Raw genomic sequence first — 17996 nt, forward strand, 5'->3', positions numbered from 1 at the left:
ATTTGGGGGACCCTCTCTCTGACTAAGAAAGCCCTGGAAAAATGTGTCCCAAGGAAGGGGACTGAGGAGTTGTTAGGTGGGAGGAGACTATGGTGGAACCCAAATGAAAGAGGTTGGAAGCCAAGGGAGGAAAGAATTTCAGGGAAAGTGTGTATCTCTTTCCCACCATCCAAGGACTCTGATACAAGTTGAGAGAAGGCAACATGATCTTCAGTTGTACCACATGTCCCCTCCCTGTTATCGCTGTGCTTGACAACTGGGAAGGAAATCAGATATAATCACAAGCCTGGTGCTGACACAAAAGGGTAACTGGTTACACTGTTTATAAAGTCAGAAGCTGAGGGAACACCAAGTGTAACTATGGGGCATTAAGTGCAATACAGAGGCCAAAGCCTTCCCTGTAAGACCACATCTAGTTCTCACCCCTTGGCAGCTCAGCCCATTTTTCTGTTCCCCCACTGGATACCCAGGGAGGGCTAAGCCAAGATTCAGGGTTGCTCTGAAATAAAGGTGCATGCATTCTAGAGATGGGATGCCAGAAAGACTCCTTTAGTCAATTTATGGGGGACCTAGTGTATCAGAGTCCATACTGAATGCTGGGTTTCCTGCCTTCTATTCTCACAGCCAGGAAAGCATAGACAGGGATAAGGGGTAGCAATGGGAGAGAAATGGTAGTCTTCATTCTAGTAATGAGGGCTTTCTAGAACATGAGGGGATTCAGCAATTGCTTGAAGTCTTTAGAAGAGAGATGATGCCTGTGTGGCCAAGGCGGGGAGGATACAGGTGTTAAGAAGAGGGTCTGAAGGGCAGGATTGGGGAGGAGGAAAATGAGACAGACTAGTGGGAGATGGACGCTGGGGGCAAGGTTCATGGGGCCTCTAGGACTCTCCAGGAACTGGGTGAAGAGACTCTACCCCTGGACACTTAGGCTCTTGTGCTGGACTGTTTGCAACAGGTGTGCCCTTTGCAATGGGTGCCACCCAGGTTGTCAGGATGGAAGATACGGTTAATATTCCTGTTGACAACAAAACTTTTACACCCCTATTTCTCATTTAATGCCCACAAAATCCCTCTAAGGAGTAAAGCAGAGACTCACAAAATGACGGTTCCTGTAAAAGAAGTGGTGGAGCCAGGGAACTGAGTCCCAAGTCCCCCAGAAGTAAAAAGTCGTGATCATTGCCCCTTATCCCAGGGTAGGGAAATAGTAGGACTGGAGTCTGTGCTGTCTGACTGCCTAGAAACCTAACTAGGCTTACAGGCCTATTGAGAGAAGACATGGGACATCCTCACTGGATTGGACTAAGCAAAACAAATCTTGACTTTCACGGCCTGGGAAGGGGTAGGAAGAGGAAAGACTCCTAAGAGTCAGGAGACCTGTGTTCCAGCTTGTCTGGGCCGCTTGCTTGCTGTGTGAAAGTCACTGAATCTCTCCCCACCTCAGTTTCCTCCTCTGTAAAATGGGATAATAGGACCTACCTCCTAGGGATAACAATGTGAGGACTCAACAAGATAATGCATACAGAGTGTTTAACACAGCACAGTGCACATTCTAAGAGCTCAGTAGCTTTATAGTTTACTATTGTGTGCATGCATGCTAAGTCACTTCACTTGTGTCCAACTCTGTGAGACCCTATGGACTGTAGCCCACCAGGCTCCTCTGTTTACGGGGTTCTCCAGGCAAGAATACCGGAATGGGTTGTCATGCCCTCCTCCAGGGAACCTTCCCCACCCAGGGATCGAACCCGCGTGTCTTCAGTCTTCCGCATTGGCAGGCGGGTTCTTTACCACTAGCGCCACCCGCGGAAGCCCATATTTTACTATTAACAGTACAAGGAGGTTGGGCCGCTTGGTTGCTCTCTCAGGGTCTGGTGCGTGTGACCTGAATCCTGGTGCCCACAGCAGCTCGAGGTGGGCGTGTCCACTCTTGGCTCACAGTCCAGCTTCAGGGAGTTCCAGGTCGTGCCACCGCCCTCTCCTTATCTGTCTCAGCTGTGCATCCAGTCACATGACAAGGCTTGAAGGAGGCACTGAGCTCTCTTCATTCTCCGAATTAATAGGAAGGAGGGTGAAGAGGACGGGAAGCTCTCAGAAGAACAGTTGATTTGAACTGAACTGACATTAAGCCTTCGTGGAGGTGAGAGTCAGGAATTCAGGCAACCTGCCCCGTTTTTTTGGCTAGCGTGCACATCCTCTGTTTGATCCTTAAGGGCAAAGGCCCATAACAAATATGGCGGCGACAGCCTCAGGCTCCAGCACCTGCCTAAACTGCGGTCCCAGGAGCCGAGCGGAGCCAATCGCTGGGTAGGGGCGGAAGAAGAGGCTGGAGAAGCTACAGGCGGCCCGCGCGCAGGCGCACTGGCTGGCAGCTGGCTCCCGGCAGCCGTGGGATTAGGCTTCGCGTGCCACAATTGCGGTGAGCGGCTGGCCGGCGGCAGGGGCTAGGGGGCAGCGGGCCGGACTGGGGGCCAGTCAGACACAAAGGACACACGGAGGGGGACAGGAGTGCTGTCTGCTCTGGGAGTCCTGGGGGCTGTCTTCGGGGGTTCCTGAAGTGATCTGGTTGTGGATTGAGAAAGTGCTTGGGTCAGGGTGGGAAAAGCTTGAGCTCAAGGGGTGAGGATGGAATTCTTGCAGAGGGGACTCCCTAGAGTCGCCGGCAGCTTTAGGCCGGGATCCATTTCATTAACATAATGGCCTTTAACCCTGGTGATGTAGTAGAACCTATAGAGGAGCTTTAAAAGAACACCGATGCTGGGCCCCTTCTCTAGAGATTCCAATTTATTTAATTGGTTGGGAGTGAGGCTGGGCCTTGGTTTGATTGAGCAGCTCCTCGGGTGATTTTAATGTGCAGACAGGCTGGAGAGCCACCACATGGTTCAGCACCATGGTTGATCCCAGACTCCTCTGTGGCTTGGAACGGGTGGGTGGTCTTGGGGTGAAGTTACTGACCCTCCAAGGAAATGGTCCCAACTCCCAACAGGGTGAAATTGACTTCTAGCCTAAGAAAGAGGATGGGCCCATTAGTCACTGCATGGAAAGTGGGCACCCTTCCAGGGTGGGCCTCCCCAACAGCCCTGCCAGGGGTTGTGGGAAGACTAAACAGGGAGACAAAGGGGATGTGAAACAGGAAACTCAGCAGACAATTCAAAGGTCACCTTGTTGAAAAAAGGACACCCTTAATATTTGCATAGGGTTTTATACCTTTAAAATTCATTTAATACCCCCTGGGGACAGACAGGGAATGGAATTTTTCTCCCGCTTTGCAGATATAGGAATAAACTAGTTAGTGAATAGCTAGTTAGTGATAAGGTTCAGACTTGCAGGGCTCCCAACTCCAAATAATGCTTACTAGTAGATTTTTCCCCTCCATACTAATTGCTTCTCATACAGTCTGCAGTCCTTCAGGAGCCCCTCACCCCAGGGGGCCCTATCTGGCACCCTTGGTTTTCTCTCCCAAGTTTATCAGCTCCCTGCCCACCATAGGCTGGTTCAAAGAGCAGGGAGCTACTCTTGTTTCCGTGCTTTTCTAGTTATTTCCCAGGAGCCCGATGGGGTGAAGAGGGGAGCATTTTTGAAAGATGCGGGGGGGGGGATTCTTCTAAAAATCTTTTTCTGTCACCCGGGCACCCCAGTGGCCCCCACGCCCCTTTCTGTTGTCCTCAGGAGACTTATCTTGTGTGTGGTTTCCAAGCCCTTCCTAATCTGGTGTCTTTCTGTCCTGAGCTCACTCTCCATATTGTATCAGTTTTCCTTAGCACATGGTGAAGGCTTAATAAATGTTACATTTTGTTATTATCACTGTTCCTCTTTGTTCACCTGTTGCCTTGCTGTCCACGTTTCACATCAGGCTTTCCCAGGTTGCTTCTTTCTGACTTCCACAGTCAAGCAGAATGAAGAGCTGAGGGGGACAGTGGGATATGGGGGTGTCACTCCTCCTATGGCTGCTTTTTCCCCCCTTGGGCTGGGGATGTCCATATGAGCCTTTTAGGGGCAAGTTGACCCACTGGGTATTAATTAAAAGGCCAATATGTGGTGAAGGAGCCTGGTGGAGGCTAGAGGTAGAAATCAGGGGTAGGTCTGACCTGGCCCCGCCCATAAGGAGCTTGGAGGCTGGAGAAGGGTTAGGGAGACCTTTGGATCCTGATGGACGGAGGAGCCTGATGGGCTGCAGTCCATGGGGTCGCTAAGAGTAGGACACGACTGAGCGACCTCACTTTCACTTTTCACTTTCATGCATTGGAGAAGGAAATGGCAACCTACTCCAGTGTTCTTGCCTGGAGAATCCCAGGGACGGGGGAGCCTGGTGGGCTGCCGTCTCTGGGGTCGCACAGAGTCAGACACGACTGAAGCGACTTAGCAGCAGCAGCAGCAGCACAGAGGATTCAGCCAAGGAACCTGAAAAAGGGAGAGAACATCTAACTTGGTGTTCTTAAGAAGGTTTGTGCCACTGAACTGGCCCTTTCTCAGATAAGCAGGATTTGATAATGATTGTGATGGGCAAAGTGATGTGAGAAATGCTGAGGGTTTTTCCTTTTTTTTGCTCAAAAGCATCTGTTTTGAATCTTAGCTCCAGCACTTAATAGCTCTGTGATTTGGGGCCAGTTACTGATCCTTCAGAGTCTTGGTTTCTTCACTTATAAGATAAGGATAGAAATAGTAACAAGTTATAAGGATACATGATGATAGGTGTAAAAACCAGGCATATCTTATATGCCTGAGAACTGGTATGTAGTTATATCTAGAGTGTTTTAGGTGGAAGGAACAACATGAACTAAAGTTGGAGGTGGCATTCAAAAAAGAATTTGAAAGATGGTAGGATATTCCAGGCAATGAGAAGCATCAGTGTTTCGTACTGAAAAGACAACTTCAATCCTCAATCTGCCAGAAGACACAGACTGAAATCCTTTAGAGATCATAAAGCCAAACTTCAGAGAAGTGAAAAAAAGGAATAGTTACATTTTACTGAGGGTCTTCTAAATGCCAGGCACTAGGCTTGGTGCTTTATATACCTTTATGCATTTCAGCCCCACAGCAATCTAAGAGGTTGGCTTAGATCCCCACTTTATAGATGGGGAAACTGAGGCCCCGAGGGAGGGAGTGGCTGGCTCAAGGTCCCACTACTGGGACCATACCTGCTGTCGCTGTGGGGGATGGGCTGTGGAGCCTCCAGCAGTCTCTCTCTCATGGTGTCAAGGTAAGGGTGGAGCTGGTTGCAGGTTACAGGACATCTCAGTCACATTATACAGCTAGGCTAGTATGGGCCCCAAGCTGTTCCTTCCCAAGAGAGCCAGGGCTGTTGCTCTCTGTGGGGGTGGATTGGGGGTGGTGTTTTGTGGAAAGTTTTCACTTTTGTCTCAGGTTCAAAGGATTTGTTAACAAAATAATCCTCTTGTTATATATGAATAAATAATACCAGTATTTATTAGAGAATTATCTAACTTACTTTTTTTTTTTTCTAACTTACTTTTGATATACTAACATTAAAAGAAACGAGAGAGAAACAGCAGAGGATACATCACCAAATTGAGTTTTGACCAACATCCAGACTCAGATAGCACTGGTAAGTCCCATGACACAGCACAGCTGGAGTCCCAGTTGTGAAAAGATCCCAGGCATCCCATCCGCTTTGTGGGTGAGACTTCAAAAATTGCAGTTCAGAGTTCCCGCTCATAATCCCTGGACGCAGACTGATAATCATCAGTCTGTGAGCAAAAGCAGCTCTGGTTTTATGTTAATGCTGTTTGTTTTGTCATGTAAAACGTGGAATGTTGTTAAGCCTGGGACTTGGTTGGTCAGAGCCGCTCTATGGGTTCAACAATTTCAAGATTTGTCCCCTATCTTATCTATGGTGCCACAAAGCTTCCACTCACAGCAGGCAGTCAAGGCACTCACAGTCAGGGCAGTATCCAGGCAGGTTAGAAGCAAGGTCAGAGACCTGGTCTGCCTTGTCTCTGAAGCCTAAACAGGACTATTTATTTAATTTCCCTAACAGGTGGGACTTCCCTGGTGGCTCAATTGGTAAAGAATCTGCCTGCAATTCGGGAGACCCATGTTTGATCCCTGGGTCTGGAAGATCTCTTGGAGAAGGAAGTAGCAACCCATTCCAGTACTCTTGCCTGGGAAATCCCATAAACAGAGGAGCTTGGTGGACCCTAGTCTATGGGGCTGCAAGAGTCAGAAACAACTTAGTGACTAAACCACCAACAGGTGGGGAGGGCTAGCAGAGGAAGAAGTTACTGATGGAGCAATACCATCTGGAATAGAGACCGTTGAGTGCCCTGCATGCTCCTCCCACAGCTCTGTTTCCTGGGCAAAGGCTTACCTGGGCAGGGTGCTTTGCCTCTAGATCTAGTCCATGGTTTACGGGTTTGTCTCTGGTACCCCTGAACATTGTATATCCTGCTTCTTGCAGGCCCTCCTCCTCTGACTTTACCTTTTGTGCTTTTTTTCCTCCTCAAACTCCCTTGCCACAAGAAGGACCTGATTACCTGCATATTCCCCTGCTCTTACTCTGATCTAAGTGAGCCTAAGCAAAAGCCAGTTTCTCCGCATATTTCTGTCGGTGCTCTAATACTCCCTTTGTTTGTTGGTGATCAGTCACTAAGTCACGTCTGACTCTTTTTGACCCCATGGACTGCAGCATGCCAGGCTTCCCTGTCCTTCACTATCTCCCGAAGTTTGCTCAAACTCATGCCCACTGAGCCTGTGATGTTATCCAACTGTTTCATCCTCTCTTGCCTCCTCCTGCCCTTAGTCTTTCCCAGCATCAAGGTCTTTATCAATGAGTCGGCTCTTGGCATCAGGTTGCCAAAGTATTGAAGCTTCAGAATCGGTCCTTCCAATAGATATTCAGGGTTTATTTCCTTTAGGATTGACTAGAATTGATACTTTCGAATTGTGATACTGGAGAAGACTCAAGAGAGTTCTTTGGACTGTAAGGAGATCAAACCAGTCAATCCTCCTTGCATTCCTGTAAAGATAGGCACTTACTTTCATTTTGCAAGTGAGGAAACCAAGGTTCAGACAGGCTCAGACCTTACCTGTGGGTACAGTTAGTAGGAAGTGCAGTTGAGATTTAAAACCAAGCTCTTTTGATGGCAAAAGTCATACTTTTTCCATCTCACCACACTTTGAGGTTTTCCTCTACTGTTGTCCCAGTGTGGGTGCAGGGAGCTGGCGGCTGGCAGCTGGGGGCCTTGCCTATAGAGTCCACCTTCTCCAGTAACCAGGGCAGGTCACTGGACATCTGGGTAGGGCACCAGGAGGCTTCACTCCCTCTGGACAAAGGCTTTCGAGGTGAGGGAGGGGAGTTCTGAAAGGCCCTGGGGAATCAGAGGAGGTGACCTGAGTTAAGGGTAAAAGCAGACGCATACACTGTGCTTTATAGGCTCAAAGCACCTTTAGGTGAATCTCCATCTCATCCTGGTGTGGTGGATATGGACAGTCTGGGAGGCTTGATAGTGATAGTCTGTGAAGTTCCGGTGCTCACTGCACTTACTGTGCTCACTATGTCGAAGTATCTTCTCATTGACTGCTGACCCTAGCCTTAGGAAGGTTGGCTTCATTGTGCAATTCAGGAAACAGGCATGGAGGGGTTAACCAAATTGCTGCAGGTCACATGGGTAGGAAATGGAGTTGGGCCTTTGGAGACCTCCACTTGTGCCTTCTTTCCACAACATTGCTTGGGAAAGTGCCAAGGAAACTTTCAGGGTGATGGATATATTCCTGATCTCAACTGTGACAGTTTCACAGGCATACACATGCCAAAACTGATCAGACTATACACTTTGAATATATGCAGAGTATTATTATCTAGGGAAGGGTTCTTTTTTCCATTCTCTCTCTCTCTTTTTTTGTTTTTTGGTTGTACCACATGGCTTGCAGGATCTCCGTTCTCCAGTCAGGGATTGAAACCAGGCCACGACAGTGAAAGCCTGGAGTCCTAACCCCTAGGCCACCAGAGACTTCTCCATTGTGCAGATTACTGTATGTCAGTTATACCTCAATAAGTCTGTGGGAAAAAACAATATTTCCCACCAAATACTTCTTCAGGGGCTTAAAGGCCCCATGGATATCGTCCTGCTTTTGGACAAGGCGGGACCCTTTTGGCCAGGGAGAGATTCTCACAGACTTAGTGGCTGCTTTCAGGAAGTTTGGGCTTCCCAAGTGGTGCTAGTGGTAAAGAACCCGCCTGCCAATGCAGGAGTTGTAAGAGACGTAGGATCAATCCCTGGGTTGGGAAGATTCCCCTGGAGGAGGGCATGGCAACCCTTTCCAGTATTCTTGCCTGGAGAATCCCCATGGACAGAGGAACCTGGCAGGCTAAGTCCAAAGGATCTCATGAGTCGGACACGATTGAAGTGACTTAGCATGCACACCTTCAGGTAGTTTTGGCCATTCCTCCTTCTTTCCTCCATGACTAAGATGTGGACTGGCACAAAGCTGGCACGGGGGTGGGAGGCTGCATACTGACCTCTTGAGTGACCACCTCAGCTTCCAGTGAGTCTGAGAGAGACCCTGTGAGAGTCCCTCCTTGTTCTCGCTGCAGAGCCTCTATCTCCTCAGCCAGTCACTCCCACAGCAAGGATGGCTGAGTCCAGAGATGGAGGTAGAGGGTGAGAACACAGGCCCCATGCTGGCGAACCCCACCGTCAGGTTGGAGTGCGGGCAGGTGGGAGAATGTGTGCAGGGCTGGAGGCACAATGAGGGATGAGGAGTTGGAGTTCTAATGGCCATGGCACCTGAGGAACAGGTGAGATGGAAACGAAGATATGTGGAGGGCGCTTCTGGTAGCAGGGGCCCTTGAGAACAAAGGCCTGGCCAGAGAAGATGGAGGCTTGAAGGTCCGTGGGAAGCTGGGCTGGACTGGCCAGGAGAGGCTGGACTATAGAGGCCCTTGAAGGCTGGGCATGGAAGCAGAGCCCTGGGGACTCATGGGGCAAGAACAAGACCTGTCGGGGGCGGGTCACCACTTAGGGACTGAGTCTGAGTTGGTTCTCCAGGGCCTGACTCTAATAGGGAAACAGGAGTTTCTGTTCTGCATATGTGTGTGTAAGGATGCAGACATGTAAATGAGGCCTGTGGGTAGGCTTGGGTCACGAGGGCTTCAAGAGGAGATAGCCTCTGAGGAGGTGCATAAGTTTTAGGGCTGCCGAAACAAATTGCCACAAACTAGGTAGCTTAACTCCAGTACTCTTGCCTGGCAAATCCCATGGACGGAGGAGCCTGGTAGGCTGCAGTCCATGGGGTCGCTAGGAGTCAGACACGAATGAACGACTTCACTTTCACTTTTCACTTTTGTGCATTGGGGAAGGAAATGGCAACCCACTCCAGTGTTCTTGCCTGGAGAATCCCAGGGACGGGGGAGCCTGGTGGGCTGCCATCTACGGAGTCGCACAGAGTTGGACATGACTGAAGCGATTTAGCAGCAGCAGCAGCAGGTAGCTTAAAACAACCTCACAGTTCCTGGAGGGTGGAAATCCAGCATCGGGGCACCAGCAGGGTCATGCGCCCTCTGGAGGGAGCCTCTAGGAAAGCATCCTCCCTTGCCTCCGCCTGGCTGTCTTGTGCTACCTGCAATTCTTTGTGTTCTCTGGCTCATAGCTGCATCACTCAGATTTCTGCCTTCATCTTCACATGGCTGTCTTCCCTTTCTCTGTGTCTGTGTCTGTGTCCAGATTTCCTTCTCCTTATAAGGACAGCAGTCCTTAGGTTAGGGCTCACCTCAATTCAGACCTCATCTTAATGTGTTACATCTGTAAAGCTCTTTCCAAATAAGATCACACTCACAGGTGCTGGGGGTTAGGACTTGAACCTATCTCTCTGGGGCTAATTCAACTAGCTACAGGGAGTTTGAGAGAAGAAAGCCCCTATAGCTTCCCTCTGGTGAGCGGAGAAGGCGGGTGGTCAGACAGGCACACATGGGATTATGTTTCTGAAAAGAGAACAACAACTTTGAATCTAAAAAAAGAGACAGATAGACTTAATGCCTGGCTGCTTAAAGTGTGGTCATGGCCCAGCAGCATCGGTGCCCCCTGGGAGCCTGTTAGAAATGCAGAATCTCAGATTCCACTCCACACCTGTGAAGGTAAAAACCTACATTTGAGCCAAGTCCCCAGGTGACGTGGAAGCACATTACAGTATGAGAAGCACTGCTGTAATAAGAATTGGATTTTTATCTCCTTTTAAATCCATGGTCAGTCTGGCCTGCTGGTCTCTGCACGAGCTGGCCTGGTCCGGAGCAGGCCTGTGTGTTGTCCTTTGTTCTTTCAAGTAACACGTCCTTGAGTTTCTCTCCCGTGTGTTGACGCTGCCCACGTACTTGACCTTTGTGGAGAGCATCGGGCTTGTTGAGCCAGTCCCTTTGTTGTGTTCCTGGGCTATGTCCAACTTTTGGCTGTTTTTAGATGTTGCTGCTGTGAACAACTCTGTACATGTTCTCTTGGGGTTAGTTCCTTAAGGTGGGGTTTCTGGAATCAAAGTGCATGGGCAGTTGTGGACTCTTATCATATCATATCACTCTTATATCCCTATGAAACCTGACATCACGGCAGGTCTCTCCATTCTACCCAGCACCCCACAGTAATCCAGTTTGGGAGGTCAAGTGGCAAAAAAAAAAAAAAAAAAAAAGGCTTTGGAGCCAGACAGGCCAGGGTTCAAGTCTGCTACTTTTATGCTGTGTGACCTTGGGCAAATGACTTAACCATCTCTGAGCTTGGGGTTGCTCTCCTATAATATTGGAACAGTGCTGTAAACTTTGTATGGGTTTTATAAAGATGATAATGATACCACCAATATTTATTGAGCACTTTCTGTGAGTTACCTCATTTAATCCTTTTATTCTTCTGAGTAGCCATGATCACCCACTTTTCCCTTTTACAGAAGAGAAAACTGAGGCTGGGGTTAACTAGCTTGCCCAAGATTCTACTGTAGGCACAGTGTGTGCCCAGGCCCAGGGCTGTCAGGTTAGAATATGGATGAAAGAAGATGCCCTAGCATGCGACCTGACTCTGCACTTGCTAGCTGTCTGCCTTCTCTTCCCACGCCTTTATCAGTTTCCTTTTACTCCCTAATAGTGGTATGTAGTCCAGCATTGTTTTAGCTGGTGATTCCCACTGGCGATTCCCCAGTTTTGTGTGCAAACTTTCTCCCAGTGAGATGACTCAGAGGTCTGGGGTTAGGAGCAGGGGTGGCTCTGATCCCTGCAGCTAACTGGCTCCTTCTTCCCCAGGGACAAGTATGGCCAGAATGCCCATGGCCATGGGCGCACCTCAGTGCTCCTGGGGCTGAGGCTGGGCTGGCTGCCATGAGGCTGGGTGGGCCCTGGGCCTGGCTGCTGGGCCTGCCCACGGCTGTGGTCTATGGCTCCCTGGCCCTCTTTGTCTCTGTCCTGCACAACGTGTTCCTGCTTTACTACGTGGACACCTTTGTCTCAGTGTACAAGATCGACAAAGCTGCCTTCTGGGTTGGAGAGGTAGGCCAGCACTGGGGCAGTCAGCCCGGGTGGGAGCTGGGCAGATGGCAGGGCAGGGTCCTACCCAGGCAGGAGCAGAGGGTAAGCTGGCTTGCCCACTAAGATTCAGCAAGAAAAGGTAGAGCTGGAGGCCTCAGTGGGGATTATGCCAACTCTCCCGTCCTCTGTCCTGTGAGCCAGGCACTGTATGCACACTTATAATATATTCACATGTATTTATCAGCAGTGCCCTGGATGGTGGGAGTTTGATGGGGGCAGTGGCTGTGGGTTATGGCAGAGGGACTGACCTGAGCACCTGTTTGCAGGCAGGAAAGCTGGCATCATCTCTGAGGGGTGGCGAGCAGGCTGGGGTGGGGAAAGCCCTGGAGAGGACGCTGCCTGGAGCCCACCTACCCGTCTCCCCTCTGCCCACAGACCGTGTTTCTCCTCTGGAACAGTCTCAACGACCCCCTCTTCGGCTGGCTGAGTGACCGTCAGTTCCTCAGCTCCCAACCCCGGTTTGTTTCCTGGGGAAAGCTCAGGCCTGGTCCTCTCCCACCTCCCCCTCCCCAGGGCTGGAGGACCACTGCCTGTGTGTGGGGTGGGGAAAGAAAGGGAAACCACTGCCAGCCGTTGGCTGGGCCTTCTCATTTCCTGAGTTCAGGCAGGGAGTGGGGCCTGCCAGGGCTGCCAGGGCATCTCCCAACGGCCCCCCTCTCCCTGGCAGGTCAGGTGCTGGGCTCTCCTCACGGGCTGTGGTGCTGGCACGGGTGCGGGCACTGGGCTGGCATGGGCCGCTGCTGGCACTGTCGTTCCTGGCATTCTGGGTGCCCTGGGCACCTGCTGGGCTGCAGTTCTTGCTGTGCCTGTGCCTCTACGACGGCTTCCTGACGCTCGTAGACCTGCACCATCATGCCTTGCTGGCCGACCTGGCTCTCTCAGCCCACGACCGCACCCACCTCAACTTCTACTGCTCCCTCTTCAGCGCGGCCGGCTCCCTGTCTGTCTTTGCCTCCTACGCCTTCTGGAACAAAGAGGACTTCTCTTCCTTCCGCGCCTTCTGCCTGGCGCTGGCCACTGGCTCTGGGCTGGGCTTTGTGGGGGCCGCACGGCTGCTGAGGCGGCGGGTTGAGGCGGCCGGCAGGGAGCCAGGGTGCCCAGCCATGGCTGTGAATGACGGGTGAGTGGCCAGCACTCTGCTGGGCTTGATTGCCATGCTGGGGCTCCTGGCTGATGGATGGCTGCCTGGGGTGGGTGATGTCTCTGGCCCAGCTTAAGCTGTTCTTGATTCCCCTCTGCCCCGTAGCCTATGTGAAGAAGAGCTGCTTGTGGGCGGCGAGGAGGCGGGTAGCATCACCTTGGGCCAGTACCTCCAGCAGCTGGCACGCCACCGGAACTTCCTGTGGTTCGTGGGCATGGACTTGGTGCAGGTATGGGAGCAATGCCCATTCATAGGATGGCTTCAAATGCCTCACTCAAGGGAACCACCTTCCCAGAAGCTGGAAAATCAGTTCTGGCCTTGCCTGAGGCTGAGCCGCTGAATGGCAGGAATACAAGTTGGGTAGTTAGAGACCTGGATTCTCACTGCATCTGAGCTCCTAACTCCCTATGTGCTCTTAGGCCAGTCTCTCTCTTTTGGGGCAGCCATGTTCTCACCTGCAACATGCGTATAGAAGAGAGGTGCTCCCTTGGGGACTTTTTTTTGGCCACTCTGCAGGGCATATGTGGACTTCCCTGATGGCTCAGTGGGTAAAGAATGTGCCTGCAATGCAGGAGACACAGGTTCGATCCCTGGGTCAGGAAGATCCCCTGGAGTAAGAAATGGCAACCCAACTCCAGTATTCTTGCCTGGAAAATTCCATGGACAGAGGAGCCTGATGGGCTATAGTTCATGGGGTCCCAAAGAGTCAGATGTGACTAAGCACACACAATGCTTAGAACACTTTTGTATAATTGTATTTTTGCAGGGCATGTGGGATCTTAGTTCCCCAACCAGGGATCAAAACCACACCCCCTGCATTGGAAGTAGAGAGTCTTAATCACTGGAACACCAGGGAAGTCCCTGAGGACTCTTTTTAAAACACCACAGGCCAGACCTAGAACATATGTAGTATATAAGCCAGCAAAATTTAGAAACACATTGTTTTTGTGTCATTAAGCTTGTTTTAGCATTGAAAAGTTTTACAAAAGAAAGCTTTCAGTTGTTTTAATGGTGATGTTATCATTCCTTCTAACTTTTATAGATAAGCATAGGAGTTTGGTTTTAGGTTTTGTTCTGGTATGGTCCATGCTGAAGGACATGGGACTAGACGCCGCTCTGGCTCCTGCTGCTGCCCACCCCTGCCCCACCCCTGTTGGTTTTCCCTCTGTTCCTGGCTCCCCTTCACCCCGCCTCCCCAGCCTCCTTAGTGTCCCTATTGGCTGTTCCTGGCTCCCCCTTCACCCCGCCTCCCCAGTGCCTGCCCAGCCTCCTTAGTGTCCCTATTGACTGTTCCTGGCTCCCTTCACCCCGCCTCCCCAGCCTCCTTAGTGTCCCTATTGGCTGTTCCTGGCTTCCCTTCACCCCGCCTCCCCAGCCTCCTTAGTGTCCCTATTGGCTGTTCCTGGCTCCCTTCACCCCGCCTCCCCAGCCTCCTTAGTGTCCCTATTGGTTGCAGGTCTTTCACTGCCACTTCAACAGCAACTTCTTTCCCCTCTTCCTGGAGCATCTGTTGTCAGACCACATCTCCCTCTCCACGGGCTCCTTCCTGTTGGGTGAGTGGGTACCTTGTGCTGGCCAGAAGGACAGAGGCTTGCACCCCAGAACCCCTAGACTGACTGCAGATACAGCCACCTCCCAGCTGGGGCCCAGGTGGCAGAGGGCAGAATCTGTGCTGGGGTTGCACCTCCAGCCCCCAGCCCCACCCCCACTCTGTTTTCCAGAGGAAGGGAGGGAGCTTATGCGAGTTTGAGTGGGTAGGGTTGCCCTCATGGTGGTCCTCTTGATAGTCATGCCACCTAGCGGTAATGCGGCGCAGTAGCTCGTTCACAAGGACGACTACTCTCCTGACAGGCCTGGGAACGTGTCTTGACTGTGCTTCTTCCCTGTGTGGCCTTGGGTGTGTTTTATTTCATCTTTTTGGGTCTCCATTTATCTGTAAGGTAGAGATAGTACTTACCTTAAAGGGTTGCGAGGACTAAATAAAAGGATGTGGAAACTCTTAGCACACCGCCTGGACCGAGTTAGTGCTGAATCAGTGCAAACTTTGATTTCTGATGGTTAAAATGTGGGCAGTTGTGGAGGTTGTGGCAGCGCCCCTTGACAAGGCCACGTTCCCTTCCCCAGGCATCTCCTACGTCGCTCCCCACCTCAACAACCTCTACTTCCTGCCCCTGTGCCGGCGCTGGGGTGTCTACGCCGTGGTGCGGGGGCTCTTCCTGCTCAAGCTGGGCCTGAGCCTGCTTATGCTGTTGGCTGGCCCCGACCACCCCGGCCTGCTCTGCCTCTTCATTGCCAGGTAGACGCTGACCCCTCCCTCGCCCCCACACCTGTGTCCCCCCACGCCCACCCCGCTTCATTCTTATCCGTCCTCTCTCGCCGGCAGCAACCGTGTTTTCACAGAGGGCACCTGTAAGCTGTTGACCTTGGTGGTCACGGACCTGGTGGATGAGGACTTGGTGCTGAATCACCGCAAGCAGGCAGCCTCAGCGCTTCTCTTTGGCATGGTGGCCCTGGTGACCAAGCCAGGCCAGACCTTCGCTCCGCTGCTGGGCACCTGGCTGCTCTGCTTCTACACAGGTGAGGGCCCAGGGGCTGGCATGGTGCTCGAGGCTCCAGGGAGCACAGCATACCTGGTGTATCTGCTGATGAGCCTGGGACCTGGGTCGAGTGAAGCAGAGAGAATGACAACCAGCCATGACAGAGGCTGGGCCTGGGCTGCCCCTGGCTGCCACCCCTCCCCTGCCTGTCCCTATGTGGGCAGAGGAACTGGGTTCCATCTTTTAGTACTTCATTCATTCATTCACCAAATATGTATGGGATACCTTCTCTGCCAGGTGTTGTTCTAGGTGCCTCTAGGGAGAGAGATAACAAAATAAGACAGATAAGGTCTTTGCCATCATGGACCTTATATTCTATGTTGGGGTGGGGTGGGGTCGACACTAAACAGCTAAACAAGAGAAGAGCAGGCAGTGATAAGTGCACTGGTAAAAGTATCATTGTGGCTAAGAAGCTACTCTGTGTGGTCCGGAAGGACCCTGAGGAGATGGCACCCAGGATGTGAAATGAATGGTGAGGATTTAGTCTAGAAAGATCTCAGCAAATCACAGACAGGCAGAAAAGAAAGTACAGGAGCCCAGGTTGTCAGGAATGGTTTGGATTGGCATTTCCTCCTCCGGAGGATCTTCCTCACTCAGGGATCGAACCCCAGTCTCTTGCATCTCCTGCACTGGCAGATGAGTTCTTTACCACTGCACCATCGGGGAAGCCCAGGAGTGGTTTGGAGATGAGGCTGAAAAAGTGAAGAGGGGCTCTGTAGATCAGGGCAGGGTTTGGATTTTGTTCTCAGTGCAGCTCTTAGGAAGGTTTTAAGTAGGGCAATGGCCTAGTCTGATTTACATTTTTTAAAGTTCACTCTGTCTGCTGTTTGGAGAATGGACTGTAGGGAGGCTGTGGCAAAAGCGATGGAGGCTTGGAGCAGGCGGTGCTGGGGGCTGAAAAGAAGTGTTTGGTTTGGGCTGTGTTTTTGAGTTGGGAGGTGAAGGATTGGCTCTTGGGGAGTGGTGAAGCTAATTGAGGACTCTAGGAAGACTTTGGTTATTGGGGGGATAGTGGTGCCATTCCGAAAGAAGGAACGGGGGAGAAGCAAGTTTGGGTGCGGAATTGAGAGTGGGGTTTGGACGTGTCCATGTGACATCTGAGATGAGGCGCTGTGGACTCTGGAGGCCAGGGCTGACCTGTTCTTTCTGCGGGCTCTCTTGTCCTAGGTCATGATCTCTTCCAGCAGCACCCCCCGGCCCCTGTGGGGAGTGCTCAGCCCTGGCCGGAGCCCCCGGCTCCACCCCCAGCACAGGCCCCACCGCTCCGCCAGGGCTGCTTCTACCTGCTGGTGCTGGTGCCCATCGCCTGTGCTCTGCTGCAGCTGTTCACTTGGTCCCAGTTCACACTGCACGGGAGGCGCCTGCACATGGTCAAAGCCCAGCGCCAGAGCCTGTCACGGGCCCAGACCCTGGACGTTAAGATGGTGTGAGGGGAGTGCAAAGCCACCCTGCTGAGGACACTACCTGTAGCCCTGGGGGCGCCAGCCCTGTGTCCTGCTCTTCTGCCTCCCTGGGGTCCTGCCTGGAGGACAGATGGCAGAGTGGGAGCATTTGGGGCTGAGCCGGAGTGTCACTGGGGTCTAAGTTCCTGCATGACTGTCTGGCCCAGCTTGGGCAAAGGCTGGGCTGTGTGTGTGCTCAAGGACCTGCTTCCTCCTCTAGAGCAGAAGGAAGAAGAGGACCGAGAAGGGTGGGGCCCACACTGTGGTCACATGGGGTTGCTATGGGTATGGAGGCCATTCCTCCTACCTAGCCGGGGCTGGTGCCCTGTGGGCTCTGGAACCACTTTTGCCTGGTCAGGACTGGGAGTCCTACCTGCCCCTTCCAGTGATTTGTCTCAGAATTCTCTGCTTCAGCCGCACCTGGAGTAGCATGCCCCAGTTGCTGCAGGGCGCCCCTGAACCCCAAATGACCTCTCAATGAGGTTCATCTCATCACAGATTGATTAAAGCCAGTCATTTCTATTTCCATTCCTGGAGTCTATGCTGTGTATGGGAATGGTGGGCTGGAGAACAGGATTTCTTAATAAGAGCAGCCTGAGAAAGAGCAGTTTTCAAAGATGAGTGGGGTAGGGCGGAGGGGACGCTGCATCAGGTTCACTGAGGTAGGGGGGAGAGCCTGCAGACCGTAGCCTCATGGGCCCCTGGGAGCCAAACAGCTTTCAGGCCTGTGGTCATAGCCCCATTGCGTTTCCCATGTACCACTGCTGGAGGTGGTGGGCAAGGAGTGGCCACTTCTAGGCTAGAGATCCTTGGAGTCACAGGGATCTTCCAAAGATGACTTAAAAATTTTTTTTTATTTACCGTGAGACTGGGACTAGAAACCTCGGCTTTAGGCCGGCGTTTCTGTCTGGGCTCTATAGACATTTGGGGCTGGGGAGTTCTTTATTGTGGATGGCCTCTGCCTACTAGATGTCAGTTGCATCTCTCCCCAGTCATGACGACCAAACACCTCCAGACAGTGCCAAATGTGTCCCGAGAGGCAAACTGACCTTAATTGGGAACCACTGCCCTAGACCAATGGTTATCTGAAGGTCTGCATCACAGTTAAGAATGTAGTCTAGTGCTATATTGCCTGGGTTCAAATTCTAGCTAACAAAGGGCAGATTTGGGAGAAATTACATAATCTCTCTGTGGCTCTATTTCGTCATCTGTAAAGTGAGTAACAAACATACTTGCATTTTAGTTGTTGCGAGAATCAAATGGTTAACACTTGTAAAGTGCCTAGCAATTCCCACCCCTAACTG

General features: G+C 51.7%; 1 protein-coding gene across 11 annotated transcripts; it reads left to right on the forward strand.

Moving 5' to 3' along the window:
• Positions 1 to 1913: 1913 nt before the first annotated feature.
• Positions 1914 to 17220, forward strand: MFSD13A (major facilitator superfamily domain containing 13A). 11 transcript variants are annotated; one of them, XM_059881847.1, is made up of 12 exons: positions 2347 to 2413; positions 4246 to 4437; positions 5488 to 5560; positions 5993 to 9440; positions 11231 to 11473; positions 11888 to 11970; positions 12180 to 12632; positions 12759 to 12882; positions 14110 to 14206; positions 14778 to 14949; positions 15037 to 15230; positions 16418 to 17220. In XM_059881847.1, exons 5-12 carry the CDS (start codon positions 11306 to 11308, stop codon positions 16678 to 16680), a joined length of 1554 nt encoding a protein of 517 aa, XP_059737830.1. In that variant the 5' UTR covers positions 2347 to 2413; positions 4246 to 4437; positions 5488 to 5560; positions 5993 to 9440; positions 11231 to 11305; the 3' UTR covers positions 16681 to 17220.
• The last annotated feature ends 776 nt before the right edge of the window (positions 17221 to 17996 follow it).

Source organism: Bos taurus, chromosome 26, assembly GCF_002263795.3.
Source record: "Bos taurus isolate L1 Dominette 01449 registration number 42190680 breed Hereford chromosome 26, ARS-UCD2.0, whole genome shotgun sequence".
Classification (NCBI taxonomy): domain Eukaryota; kingdom Metazoa; phylum Chordata; class Mammalia; order Artiodactyla; family Bovidae; genus Bos; species Bos taurus.

Bases quoted from the DNA above. Each gene is read 5' to 3' on its own strand.
- MFSD13A (XM_059881849.1), top strand. From the start codon at position 11,306: ATGAGGCTGGGTGGGCCCTGGGCCTGGCTGCTGGGCCTGCCCACGGCT. The intron at 11,971-12,179 runs GTTTGTTTCCTG...TCTCCCTGGCAG, and splicing joins TTCCTCAGCTCCCAACCCCG to GTCAGGTGCTGGGCTCTCCT. The intron at 14,207-14,777 runs GTGAGTGGGTAC...TCCCTTCCCCAG, and splicing joins CACGGGCTCCTTCCTGTTGG to GCATCTCCTACGTCGCTCCC.